Below are 12,776 nucleotides of genomic sequence, written 5' to 3'. Positions count from 1 at the left end.
TAAATCAGAGAGGATAAAATATCAAAATTAAAATAGTCACTGAGACTTTAAACTTTAAATTAAATATTAGAAATAGAGGTTGAAAACTGTCATTTCATTATTCCGTTTTAGAGTCAAACAAAAAACAGATTTCAACCCCTATTTCCAATATTTAATGTTTATTTCAAATAACACACACAAAAAAAAAAAAAAAAACAAAAAAACCTCTGTGCCTATTTCATTTTTGATATTTTATTCTCTTCTAGCAGCAGAACCTCCAGGGTCAAATAAACCAGAGAGAATAAAATATCAACATTGTAATAGGGACCGAGATTTTTGATTGGTGTTATTTGAAATAAACTTTAAAGTAAATGTTGAAAATAGAGGTCAAAATCAGTTGTTTTTTTTTGTTTGTTTGGTTTTTTTTTTACACTAAAACAGTATAATGAAATAACAAACTGTTTTCCGATTTTATTGCTTTTCATTCTTAACTGAAATTCAAAAGAACAAGTGGTACATGAACCAATGCAATGACATATCCATAGAAACAAGCAGGTGACAGGTGATGCACCCCAAATCACAAAGTTACGCAGTGCACCTTTAAATAGAGAATTGGATAAAAGTTTTGCTGCTAAAATATTAAATAAAGTGTGGTGTTTTGTGTAAAATGTTTTTAAATTGTATTTATGTGCAGTAACAAGCCAATAATTATTGATTTGTAGTTTATTGACTGTTTATTGATAAGATCACTTTATAGGTGGAGATAGGGGGTAGGTGAAAACAGAATGTGGGACAGTGCAGCATTACTCAAACCTGCACAAATCATCTGAAATACGACTGTGGGGAAGTTTATAAGGAAACACTTCTGAAAACATGATTTGAAAGCTTGAGTCAATTTTACTAAGAGCACACTTACTGTCATTCACTCCGCTACTTTACAGTGACGCTGGGAGTGTTCTACATGTATTTTTTTTTATTTTTTTTTACTTTATTAGCAGAATGTTCAGCAGTTACCATGGTGCACACTAGGGCCTGACCGATAGATATTGGTTGGCTGATATTATTGGACAATATGGGCACTTTAAGCATATCAGCTATAGGCCTAAATCTTGCCGATACAGGCCGATAGTCCATGTGAGCATGTTATACCTCGTTATAAAACTTAAGACTCTCTATATTATGTCCATTTAATCCAATTTACAGACAGATAAATGTCCTAATATGTGGTGCCGCATCAGTATTTATCTGTGGAGTAATTTGTCTGTGTGTGACGCCGTACTGCCCCTGAACACACCACCAGAGTCACGTCACTCACGTGCTCTTGTTTACAAGATTCATCTGCACAACACTGAGGCGCTGCTTTAAACGCTCTTGTGTCTGATCCACAAAACTTACTGACTATAAATAAAGTTAACTTCAGTGCAGTTTAGGCGAGCAACAAAACTACTGCTTGTTTTTATCAAACTTATTTGTGAAGACTTGTGATCTGAGAGGAGCCTGTGTGAGCGGTGAGTGTTGAAAATGTGTCGGTTTTGAAGCTACTTTTGGTTCTTTCTCATTGTTTAGCTCTTTGCTGCTGTAGCTCCCACAAATAAATGTTTTTTTTTTCTCTTACATTGGCCTAGCATTGATATGTAAATGAGCTGTGAATAGAGGTGTGAATGATCGGTATTTAAGCATATATTTAATTACCACCGCACACACGCATTTACTGCTAGAGGCTGATAGCGGCAGTTTACTTTGTTTACTGGCTAGAATGTGATGCAAAAATGCCATTAGGCCAACCTAATGTCTGTAAATATGACATAAAGAGGCAAAATAACAATAAATGTTGCCTAAACAAAACCAATTTAAAATCCACTAGAGCCAGACCTAAGTTTTATAATCAACTGAAGTTTTACAGTGACTAAATCTATCAGCTTTTATATCAGCTATCGGCACCACAAAAAAATCCATAACGGTCGGGTCCTAGTGCACACATTAGTAAACACTGCCAAAAAAGTTTTTAAATTGTTAAAAAAAAGACAAACTGGATTTAAACAGAACATTTTCAGGCGTGTGTGATCATTACAAGTGTTTACAGTTCTTTTCAGGTTTTTGATTTTCAACAAAAACTTGAGTGTGACTAACTGAAAAACTGACTGTAATTTTACGTGTTGCAATTCTAACAAAATCAGCTGTTAGTAGTAAAGTATCAATATTTTAACCTTTAAAAACACCCCAACCACAAGCTTAGGTTAAAAAAGGTTAAGGATGAATTTCCCATAAATGCAGTATATTTAAAGCATATTCTGAGAAGTGGACATGTGTCTGTAACTACATTGGCCAAGAGCCACATTCTCTGTAAGACACTTTCATTTCTCTACTTAAAATAGCTGCAGAATTACACCAGTCCATCTTTATTTAACCTAAATGACTCCAATGGAAGGATGGATGAAGAGAAAGCACAGAGGAAGCACTGAAGTCTTATAATGGCGAATGCTCTTACTCTAATCTTACTTACGCTGGGGTCTTCTGGGGTGACCACCTCTGACGGTGAAAGAAGAAGGACGTGTTTTTGAATGTGGCGGGACATGGAGGCACACACTTAGGTAAATTTAATAATCATAGAAAACAATTACAATATATTTTTAGTTTGGGATGGCAGCCCTGAAAGCCAGTCCACCCAAAAGTCCTCACTACCTTAAAAAAATCATGACCACGTTATGTCATTTATCTGGAATGTTTCTCCAAGTAGACTATCGATCTTACTTTTTAATATTCATGTTGCATTTTTTCTAACATGTATCTCAGTTTTTAGTGTTGTAATTGTCTTGTATCAGTGTCATCCCACTCCTTTGCTCTGTGTTGTATGTTAAAAGTCCAAGTGCTGTAAATGAGCTCTAAGTACAAGCATGTTAGAATGTTATCTCCTCCTCAAAAACATATCTGGAGTTATGTTAAGGTTTGTTTCATTCACATGTTTGAGTAATCCTTTATTATTAGTTCAGACTGCAGGGCTTAATGCTCAATTCCGATTTTTTTTCTAGGTCGTTCACATTTCCAATTAAATGCGACTTGTATGTGATCTCCAGGGTAAACTTTAACACTCCAAAAGTGTCCCACATGAGCATTGGAGGACATGATGACGTCACGCACAGCGAGCGTGCTCAGTGTTTACGGAAGCCGCCTAAACGCTGGGCTTGTCTCCCAAAATATGGTCCAGTTCTTGGTAAAAATGGACAGGTTACACGTCCACCGCCGCTTCGTTCGTTTTAGGCACCATCCACACTAGTATGTATTTGAGTCGTTTTCGCTGCTGATGCAGTGTTGGTCCACATTAATCCAATTGAAAACAGCTCCAGAAAGATCTGGTGCCACCAGCTCCCACAAATTCATCTGAGTACAGATCTGATCCGGCACTGTGTGAACGCCTGAAAACGCTGATACACTGCTGTAGGTCTACTCATATTCAACACTCATATTCCACTGAGCCGTGTCCTTTAGTCTAAAAGAAACTGAACCGCATCAGCGCACAATAGCGAGCTGTTTTCTGAGTGCTCAGTTTACGCAAATTAGCCTTGTGGTTTTAAGTTTAGTTTCTGTAAAACGCAAACAAATGTGCTCAAAGCTGTGTGGATAGAGAAGGTTTGCGGACACAGAAACAACATGTCTGGATGCAAATTGTTTCCGATACAGTGATACGGTGATTCAGTGTAAACGTAGTCTGAGTCTTTAGCCTTAGATTTGGCTCGCAGGCTCTTTATTTTTCAATGACATTAGAGCCAGGAGTGCCTGTCGGCGCACTCAGACATTTCTTTGGCAATCATTTAAAAAATTTGTCTTATTCGAAACCAACTCCAATTTGGCCTGAATACAGTGATCCCTCCAAATATGAATGAACGCGCTAACCTCGCTTTCCCTCAATTGACTAGACTCTGAGCCTGACGTGTAGGTGGGATGAATGTGACCTGACCATTCAGACTGAAGTCGCATGTCAAAAGATCGGATATGTATCAGTTTTAGGAGCTCATATCCAAGTAGCCTGGGTCACATTTGAAAAAATCTGATCTGTGTTGTTCAGACTGTCATTAAAAGATCAGGGGCGAAAAAAATCGGATTTGGGCCACTTCAAGCTGCAGTCTGAACGTAGCCTTATTTCACTAGAGATTGACAATTCCAGGGCTGAAATTATCCAAATGATTCTAGTGAATAGCATGGAGTTTAAGCAAGACAGAGCACTTCCTGTATTATATATACCACATGACATTAAAAAGTGGAACAGTGTTTTCAGTTTGGGAAAAGAACTCATCCCAAATATGCAGGATTTTTGCGTTAATATGTGTGAATGAAACGAAACAGAACTCCAGGTCTGTTTGTGATGAGGAAATTCTAACAGATCAGAAATCAAATCAAAAATTCAAATCACATCCTTCCACAGTACTGTATACGTGAATATGAATGTGTGAATGATTTAAGCCAGTGTGGTTTTATGGGTGTTTCAGTTGGACAGTAGATGCACTCACTTCCTCCTGGTAAACTGTCCCGGTCAAATATGCACACGGAGTAGCCCAGGTCATTCTCCAGCACGGTTCTGAGCGTGGACAAAACAAACTGCTCTTCTTCACTGTTTCGGGCGTACGAGATGTACACGTCAAACTCCTTATCATCTGTGAACAGGAAAAGACAAGGTGAAAAGAAATATCAGAAACGATCATCTTTACAGGAAGCTGCGCACTATCGAGTGGAAACATCGCTGACTAGTCTTACAGGGAATTGATCTTATCCAGCGAGACAAAAATAAAATAAATTGGTTGGTTATCGTCACTTGTGCACTGTGCAACTTTTCTGCCTAACAGTTCCCATAGAGATGTTATTGCTTTGCGTGGAATGTTCCATAAATATTTCCATCTAGCATTTATTCACTACGGGTGTTCCTGGTCGAAACCAGGTCGAAACCAGGACTAAACTAGGACTAAACCAGGAGTAAACCAGGACTAAACCAGGTCTAAACCAGGACTAAACTAGGACTAAACCAGGAGTAAACCAGGACTAAACCAGGTCTAAACCAGAACTAAACTAGGACTAAACCAGGAGTAAACCAGGACTAAACCAGGTCTAAACCAGAACTAAACTAGGACTAAACCAGGAGTAAACCAGGACTAAACCAGGTCTAAACCAGGACTAAACTAGGACTAAACCAGGAGTAAACCAGGACTAAACCAGGTCTAAACCAGGACTAAACCAGGTCTAAACCAGGACTAAACCAGGTCTAAACCAGGTCTAAACCAGGTATAAAACTGGTCGAAAACAGGTCTAAAACAGGTCTAAACCAAGACGAAACCAGGACTAAACCAGGTTTAAAACCAGGTCTAAACCAGGTCTAAACCAGGTCTAAACCAAGATGAAACCAGGTGTAAACCAGGACGAAACCAGGACTAAACCAGGACTAAACCAATTCTAAACCAATACTAAATCAGGTCTAAACCCGATCTAAACCCAGTCTAAAACAGGTCTAAAACAGGTCTAAACCAGGTCTAAACCAGGTCTAAAACCAGGTCTAAAACAGGACTAAACCAGGTCTAAACCAAGACGAAACCAGGTCTAAACCAGGATGAAACCAATTCGAAACGAGGACTAAACCAATTCTAAACCCAGTCTAAACCCAGTCTAAAACAGGTCGAAACCAGGTCAAAACCAGGACTAAACCAGGATTAAACTAGGACTAAACCTGATCTAAAACAGGTCTAAACCAGGACTAAACCAGGACGAAACCAGGACGAAACCAGGACTAAACCAGGATGAAACCAGGACTAAATCAATTCGAAACCAGGACTAAACCATTGCTGTAACCTACCTGTCTCCCTTATGATTGATAGGTTTAATCTATATTCTGGAACATTCTAGACAAAGTAATAACATTTCCATGGAGACGAACACAACAAAGTCTACTTTTTTGTCTGTGTTACTGTGCTTTTTTATTTTTCATTTATTTTATCTATTTATTTTTTCTCCCCTAAATTATTATTATGTTATTGTTAGGTCCACTGTCTTGTTTACTGTCTGTTTAAAGGTGCACTATATGACTTTTCTGTAGGGATCTGCCACTTGCTTGTCTCTGTAGAAATGTTATTGATTTGATTAGAATGTTCCACTGTAGGGCATTAAACATATCTAACTTGATTTTATCCGATTATGGGAGTTTTTATTGCTCAAAAATGGCTTAACAATATGCATTTTTATTGTGGGAGGGATACATACTGTAAGTTTCATACTGTGGAACATTCTAGGCTAAGCAGTAACATCACAGAGCTTCCTCACCTGCTTGTTTTTATGGAGATGTCATTGCTCTGCCTGGAATGTTCCACAGTATGACATTAAACAGCTCTACCTTACATTTATTCAATTACAGGTGGTTTTATAGCTCAAAAATACCTAGAAAAACAGACATTCTGACTGTGAGCGGGGTTGCCTCTCCAGAGATCTGACCTGTAACTCGGTCTGGTTTGGTTTCCATGAAGATAGAAAGGTTTAATGCCATACTGTGAAACATTCCAGATGAAGCAGTAACATCTCCACAGAGAAGAGCATTTAACAGACAGATCCTCCAACAGAAAAGTTACACCTTTTACATGAAAAAAAACAACAACAGAAAAATTAAATGGCTGCCCTCACCTGTGTGTCTTTCGTCTGTACCGAACCAGGACCTGTAGATCAGCAGCAGCTCCAGCCAGAACACATGATAAACGACGAAGAGGATTAGCATGAGGAAGAGTGTGACCCCCAGACCACAGCCTAGCTCCAGAGACGGCAGGGGGGCTGAAAGTACACAGTACATGAGAAATACTAACATGGGTACACATAAAACAACAACTGTTTAACAATATGAATAGTACTAAGCTTAAAGCTGCATTGTCAAACTTTTCTGGTGGAGTGTCAGTCACCTGTTTGTTTCTATGGTTATGTCATTTCTCTGCCTGGAATGTTCCACAGTATGACATTAACCTTACATTTATTAAATTATAGTTACTTTTACTGCTCAAAATTACACAGAAAAACTTGCATTCTGACTTTGATGGGGTTGCCTCTCCACGGATCTGACCTGTAACTTGGTCTGGTTTGGTCTCCAGGAAGATCTAATAATGCCATACTGTGAAACATTCTAGACAAAGCAATAACATCTTCATGAAGAAAAGCATTTGACAACGCCTCCACCAGAAAAGTTGACATGGTGCAATGACCATAAACTATCTAGACGTGTTTTTAATGTAAATATTTATTAGAATGTGTATCTGTACTAATGAAGATTGTACTGTATATGTGGAAAGTGTGTGTATTTCTAATGGTGGTCACTGGAGCGTTATAGAGTGTTATACTAGACCATGGTGTACATGGACGCACCTCCAGGCACGCCCCAAAAGTGAGTCCTGGTTCAGTCCTGGTTTAGTCCTCCTGGTTCAGTCCTCCTGGTTCAGTCCTCCTGGTTCAGTCCTCCTGGTTTCGTCCTCCTGGTTCCGTCCTCCTGGTTCCGTCCTCCTGGTTCCGTCCTCCTGGTTCCGTCCTCCTGGTTTCGTCCTCCTGGTTTCGTCCTCCTGGTTTCGTCCTCCTGGTTTAGTCCTCCTGGTTTAGTCCTCCTGGTTTCGTCCTGGTTTCCTGGTTTAGTCCTCCTGATTCAGTCGTGGATTCAGTCCTAGGATAGTCCTGGGTTTGTCCTAGGTTAATCCTGGTTTAGTCCTGGTTTAGTCCTCCTGATTCAGTCGTGGATTCAGTCCTAGGATAGTCCTGGGTTTGTCCTAGGTTAATCCTGGTTTAGTCCTGGTTTAGTCCTGGTTCAGTGCGTAGTGTGTGCAGCGCAAAATCCGGTATCAATGTTTCTTCTGTTCAGTAAATAAAGCCTTGAAGTGATGACAGTCGAGTCGCATCTGTGAATTCATATTCGTACTGAAAAAGGTGTAATCGTTTCATTTTTTTTCATAATTGTAATTCTTGAAGTCGCAACTTTTCAATTCGTAATCTTCAGTTAGAATGCTTTTAAGTTGTGTGTGATTTATCATGGGCACGGGCGGGTAACAGGTGGAATGTTAACAGGTCCGAGCGGATGCTGGTTTAATTTTGATGAAATCACGAGTTTACAGGCGGGTGCGGTGCTGTACTGCGCGGGTCTCCAAAAATGGACCTGAGCAGTACTCTGGTCTGGAATACTCTGGCACACACTCCACCACAGTAGGTGGCGCCATAAAACATAAAACAATGAAGAAGAAGTACATACTCTCGAGTTTGATGAGAGCGCGTCGAGTCCGGTGGCCGAGGGCGTTCTTCACAGAGCAGTTAAACTCGTGGTTCAGATCCTCCGGCTGGAAGTCGTCAATGACCAAGATACTCTGCTCCGTGCGGTCCCCATAGTCCAGCTTCAGCTGACTACACAAATCACACAAACTGTTTCAAAACGTGTACGTGAAAAAATGAAAGGAATACAGAATGTGTAACGTAGGGCTGCAACTAACAATTATTATTATTATTATTTTTTTATTTTTTTTATTTTTATAGCATTTCCGGCAAGGCAATGACATATCCATAGAAACAAGCACATGATCAACCCCCAATTAAAAGGTTCCATAGTTCCATACCTGGCTGTTTTAGTGAACCTTGGGTCATTGAGCTGCTCCACTGTTTTTCCATCGATGCTCCACCACATTTCCCAGGGAGAGTTCAGATATGGAAACAGAGCCGTACACACCAGACTGGCCTCTTCACCTGAGGAACAAACATTTCATAACCAGAATTACATTAATATTCTCTTTCACATTTGATACACACCCTCTCATGTTTTTTCCCCTTTACTTCTCCCTTTACTACTTTCTACATATGACATACAAACAGAGGATATCAAATATATTAAGTAAGATATATGGCATTATGTAGAAAATTTAAATTTTCACACTTTGTTCAGAAATGTTTAGATGACTTTTTTCTTTACTACATAATTCGATATATCTTTCTTCATATATTTGATGCCTTCCATATGTATCTAAAATGTAGAAAGTAGTAAAAAACTAATTGGGGAATTTTTTAAGTGGGGGTATGAGATTTGTGACATCATCGATGTGATGAATCCCGCCCGCCTTACATCCACCTCCACCCCAAAAGCCATAACTTGACATGCTGATATACACACAGGTGTCACATAGATTGCTTATTTAAAAAAAAAAAAATCACTTCCAGTACAAACATAAAGGTGCCAGCCCAGCGACCTCAAAATGATGCAGAATTGTGTTATTAACATTAACGCCATTCATAAACACTTACAGAACATATATCATAGGCTACAACACAATATGCCCAGGACTGAACAAGGAGGTCTACATCAGCACTAAACTAGGTCTAAACCAGGACTAATCTTGGACTTGAGAGTGAGAGAGAGAACAGGAGCAAGGTGTCTGCAAAGTCCGAACAGGTGACGGCTGCGCTTTAGCCCCTTTCGCCTGTGGTCACCTGACGGTCTAAGCTGGTGGACCTCCGGGTCAGTTCTAGTTCAGTACTAATTCAGTACTGGTTTAGTCCTGGTTCAGTCCTTATTTAGTCCTGGTCCCTCATGTCTCAGGTCTCTATAGGACAGTAGTGCAGATATCATGAGCCGATGCAGGTTGTTTTCATCATTGCCAGTAGTTCCAGTTTGACATTTAAGTTGTCAGCTATTTTATATATCTTACTTTTTATATCTCACTGCGGGAGAAGTGGGTGGATGGCATGCCCCCGTGTACCACACCCACTGCACCCCTGGTAGTGTATGTAATGAAATGGCTTGTACATGATTTTGAACCAAGCGTGAGAAACATGTTTGAGTGTATAGCTCCACCCATTTTGTCCTTTCTATCATTTTGATATTACATAACACAGAAACAACTGTCTGGGATCAATTCATGAAACAACTGACCCTGCCAATAGCTTCTTTATTAGATAGTACTCAAAATGTAACAAGATCCAAATCCCTCGATACAATATTTTCATGATACGCATCTCACAGTACGATATTTATTTTGAGGAGGCTGACAAAACTGTGAAAATGCTTCTTTTCTGTCATAATTCAAATAATTAAGATTCACAAAAGTGTTTAATAACAGTTATTTCATCATGTAGAGTGAAACACAGCAAAGCATCATGGTATATGTAGTTCTCTCTGTTTTTAGCTGTTGCTGTGCCATAATAAAGAATTTAAGCAAATAAACTTGATGAACCACGGTATTATTGAGAGACTTTTGACGCTATGATATCACAATATTTCAGTTAGTGTTACATCCTTAGATAGTGCCAACAAAACACTGTGTAAAACTCTCTTTCTCGCTTTAAAAAAATATCTTTCTGTCTCATTTTTCTTTCTTTACAATACACTGTATTATATAAAGACCATTTATCTCACCTGGGAGAAATTAAAAAGCGCACAAGACAATAGGCTAAATCAACGAGTGTTATGATTTTGTTCAATACATGAAAGCTGAAAACATTTTATTAAGGGTTAATATTTCTTGTTTGTACATTCTCGTGGCACTACTGGGACATTTTTGGTTATTTTTTAGGCTATACGATAAGATTTAAATTGTATGAGGTTGAATTAATAACTTATAATATTCAACATCTAGAAAAGTTTTTGTGGATTACCATCAATGTTTACTTCAGGAATACATTGAGCTTCTAAATTTGTTATAACCAGGTAGTTAGTCCCGACCAAGACTAGCTCAAGATCTGGAGATGTGTTTCATTGCTCTTGTCCAAAATGCAGAGAAGCACTGTCTCCACTGTGACAGTAAAGTGTACCTTAAACCTTTATGTATTGGTAAACTAGACTGCAATAGAGAATACTGACGGTGTACTTTGTCATCTGAATCAGGTTTAGATGTATGGCTCTGTTGCTTGTGTTTTGCGCTTGTATCTTTGGCCCGAGCTGTGCGTCTTCATTTGATTTGTGGCAGCTTCATTCTGAATAAAAGCAAATGAATCATATTTGGGTCTTAAATCGGTGCTGATAAAACCTGCTGTCGGGGCTAAAGCTAAGAGTATGGGCTGGGACAGTGTCAGGGCCATTCATCACACAGTCACAGGCCGTAAACTCAGGTCTGGTACCAGGGTTTTATGAGCGCTGGGTGGGAAAATCCACTAATGCAGAGCGCGCGATTAACTTAGGAAATGTTCAGTCTCCATGCAAGGTGCTCTTACAGAAAACCAATTTAGATTCAAGAATGAGACACTCCTGGAGCAGGAGAGGAAGAGGAGATGGAGAGGCGCTAAAGAGGAGCTGGAGACATTTGTCACAGTGAGGGACAGGAGGACAAACTGCTCTCCATCGTGGACACTGCTGCTCACCTACTGCACCAGAATATAGAGGGACAGAGGAGCTCATTCTCCAACAGGCTCCTACACCTCCACTCAAACACTGAGAGATACAGGACTACAGTCATACTAGTGCCCAACCGATATATCTGCCAATATGGGCACTTTAAGACATATCAGCCTAAATCTTGCTGATATGGGCCGATAGTCCACGTGAGCATGTTATACCTCGTTATAAAGCTTAGACTCTCTATATTATGTCAATTTAATCCAGACAGATAAATGTCCTAATATGTGGCACCACATAGACATTTATCTGCTGAGTAATTTTTCTGTGTCTGCAACGCCATACTGCCCCTGAACACACCCCCAGAGTCACGTCACTCACTCTTGTGTCTGATCCACGATACGGACTATAACTAAAATTGAACTTCAGTGCAGTTTAGGCGAGCAACAAAACTACTGCTTGTTTTTACTCAAACTTATTTGTGAAGACTTGCGATCTGAGAAGAGCCTGTGTGAGTGGTGAGTGTTGAAAATTTGTCAGTTTTGAAGCTACTTTTGGTTCTTTCTCATTGGTTAGCGCTGTAGCTCCCACACATAAACAGCCTGTTTTCTTACATTGGCCACTGTAAAGTGACTACAGTGATTGTACACACATTACTGGACCAGCATTGATATGTAAATGAGCTGTGAATAGAGGTGTGAATGATTTGCATTTACACATATAATTAATTACCGCAGTATGCAAACATTTACTGCTAAAGGCTAATAGCGGTAGTTTACTTACTTTGTTTACTGGCTAGAATGTAATGCAAAAATGCGATTAGGCCGACCTACTGTCTTTAAATATGACATAAAGAGGCAAAATAACAATAAATGTGGCCTAAACAAACCCAATTTAAAATCCAGTAGAGCCAAACCTAAGTTTTATAATCAACTGAAGATTCAAAGTGATTTTTTACATCACTCAATATATCAGCTTTTATATCAGCACCTCCAACTCCTGTTTTATCATATCGATCTGACCCTAATTCATATCATACTGCATACAACTGTACAACAACTCACCCTTATGTCACAGATAATACTCCCTACAACTGTACAACAACTCACCCTTATGTCACAGATAATACTCCCTACAACTGTACAACAACTCACCCTTATGTACACACACAACTCACCCTTATGTGACAGATAATACTCCCTACAACTGTAACAACAACTCACCCTTATGTGAACAGATAATACTCCCTACAACTGTACAACAACTCACCCTTATGGAACAGATAATACTCCCTACAACTGTACAACAACTCACCCTTATGTGACAGATAATACTCCCTACAACTGTACAACAACTCACCCTTATGTAACAGATAATACTCCCTACAACTGTACAACAACTCACCCTTATGTAACAGATAACGCTACGTCCTGTCAATCATAATATCATCTTTGCACTCTTTCTCCTCTTGTATAGTGGAGATATA

At 39.3% G+C, this 12,776-nt stretch overlaps 1 protein-coding gene across 2 annotated transcripts in view; it reads right to left on the bottom strand.

Moving 5' to 3' along the window:
* LOC110162875 (interleukin-1 receptor accessory protein) overlaps positions 1-12,776 on the bottom strand; it is a 67,831-nt gene that overhangs the window by 6,917 nt on the left and 48,138 nt on the right. For both annotated transcript variants that reach the window (XM_055166776.1, XM_055166777.1), the window contains exons 8-11: positions 8,586-8,712; positions 8,228-8,376; positions 6,634-6,777; positions 4,485-4,628 (exon numbers count right to left, since the gene is read on the bottom strand). In XM_055166776.1, coding sequence (XP_055022751.1) covers positions 4,485-4,628; positions 6,634-6,777; positions 8,228-8,376; positions 8,586-8,712 — 564 coding nt within the window. The remainder of the gene's footprint in view (positions 1-4,484; positions 4,629-6,633; positions 6,778-8,227; positions 8,377-8,585; positions 8,713-12,776) is intronic.

The sequence above is a fragment of the Boleophthalmus pectinirostris genome, unplaced genomic scaffold (genome assembly GCF_026225935.1).
Source record: "Boleophthalmus pectinirostris isolate CB_2022bp ecotype Guang Dong unplaced genomic scaffold, ASM2622593v1 HiC_scaffold_9, whole genome shotgun sequence".
Taxonomy (NCBI): Eukaryota; Metazoa; Chordata; class Actinopteri; order Gobiiformes; family Gobiidae; genus Boleophthalmus; species Boleophthalmus pectinirostris.
Note: the sequence above shows the minus strand (reverse complement) of the source record. Positions and strands in the feature narration are given on the sequence as shown.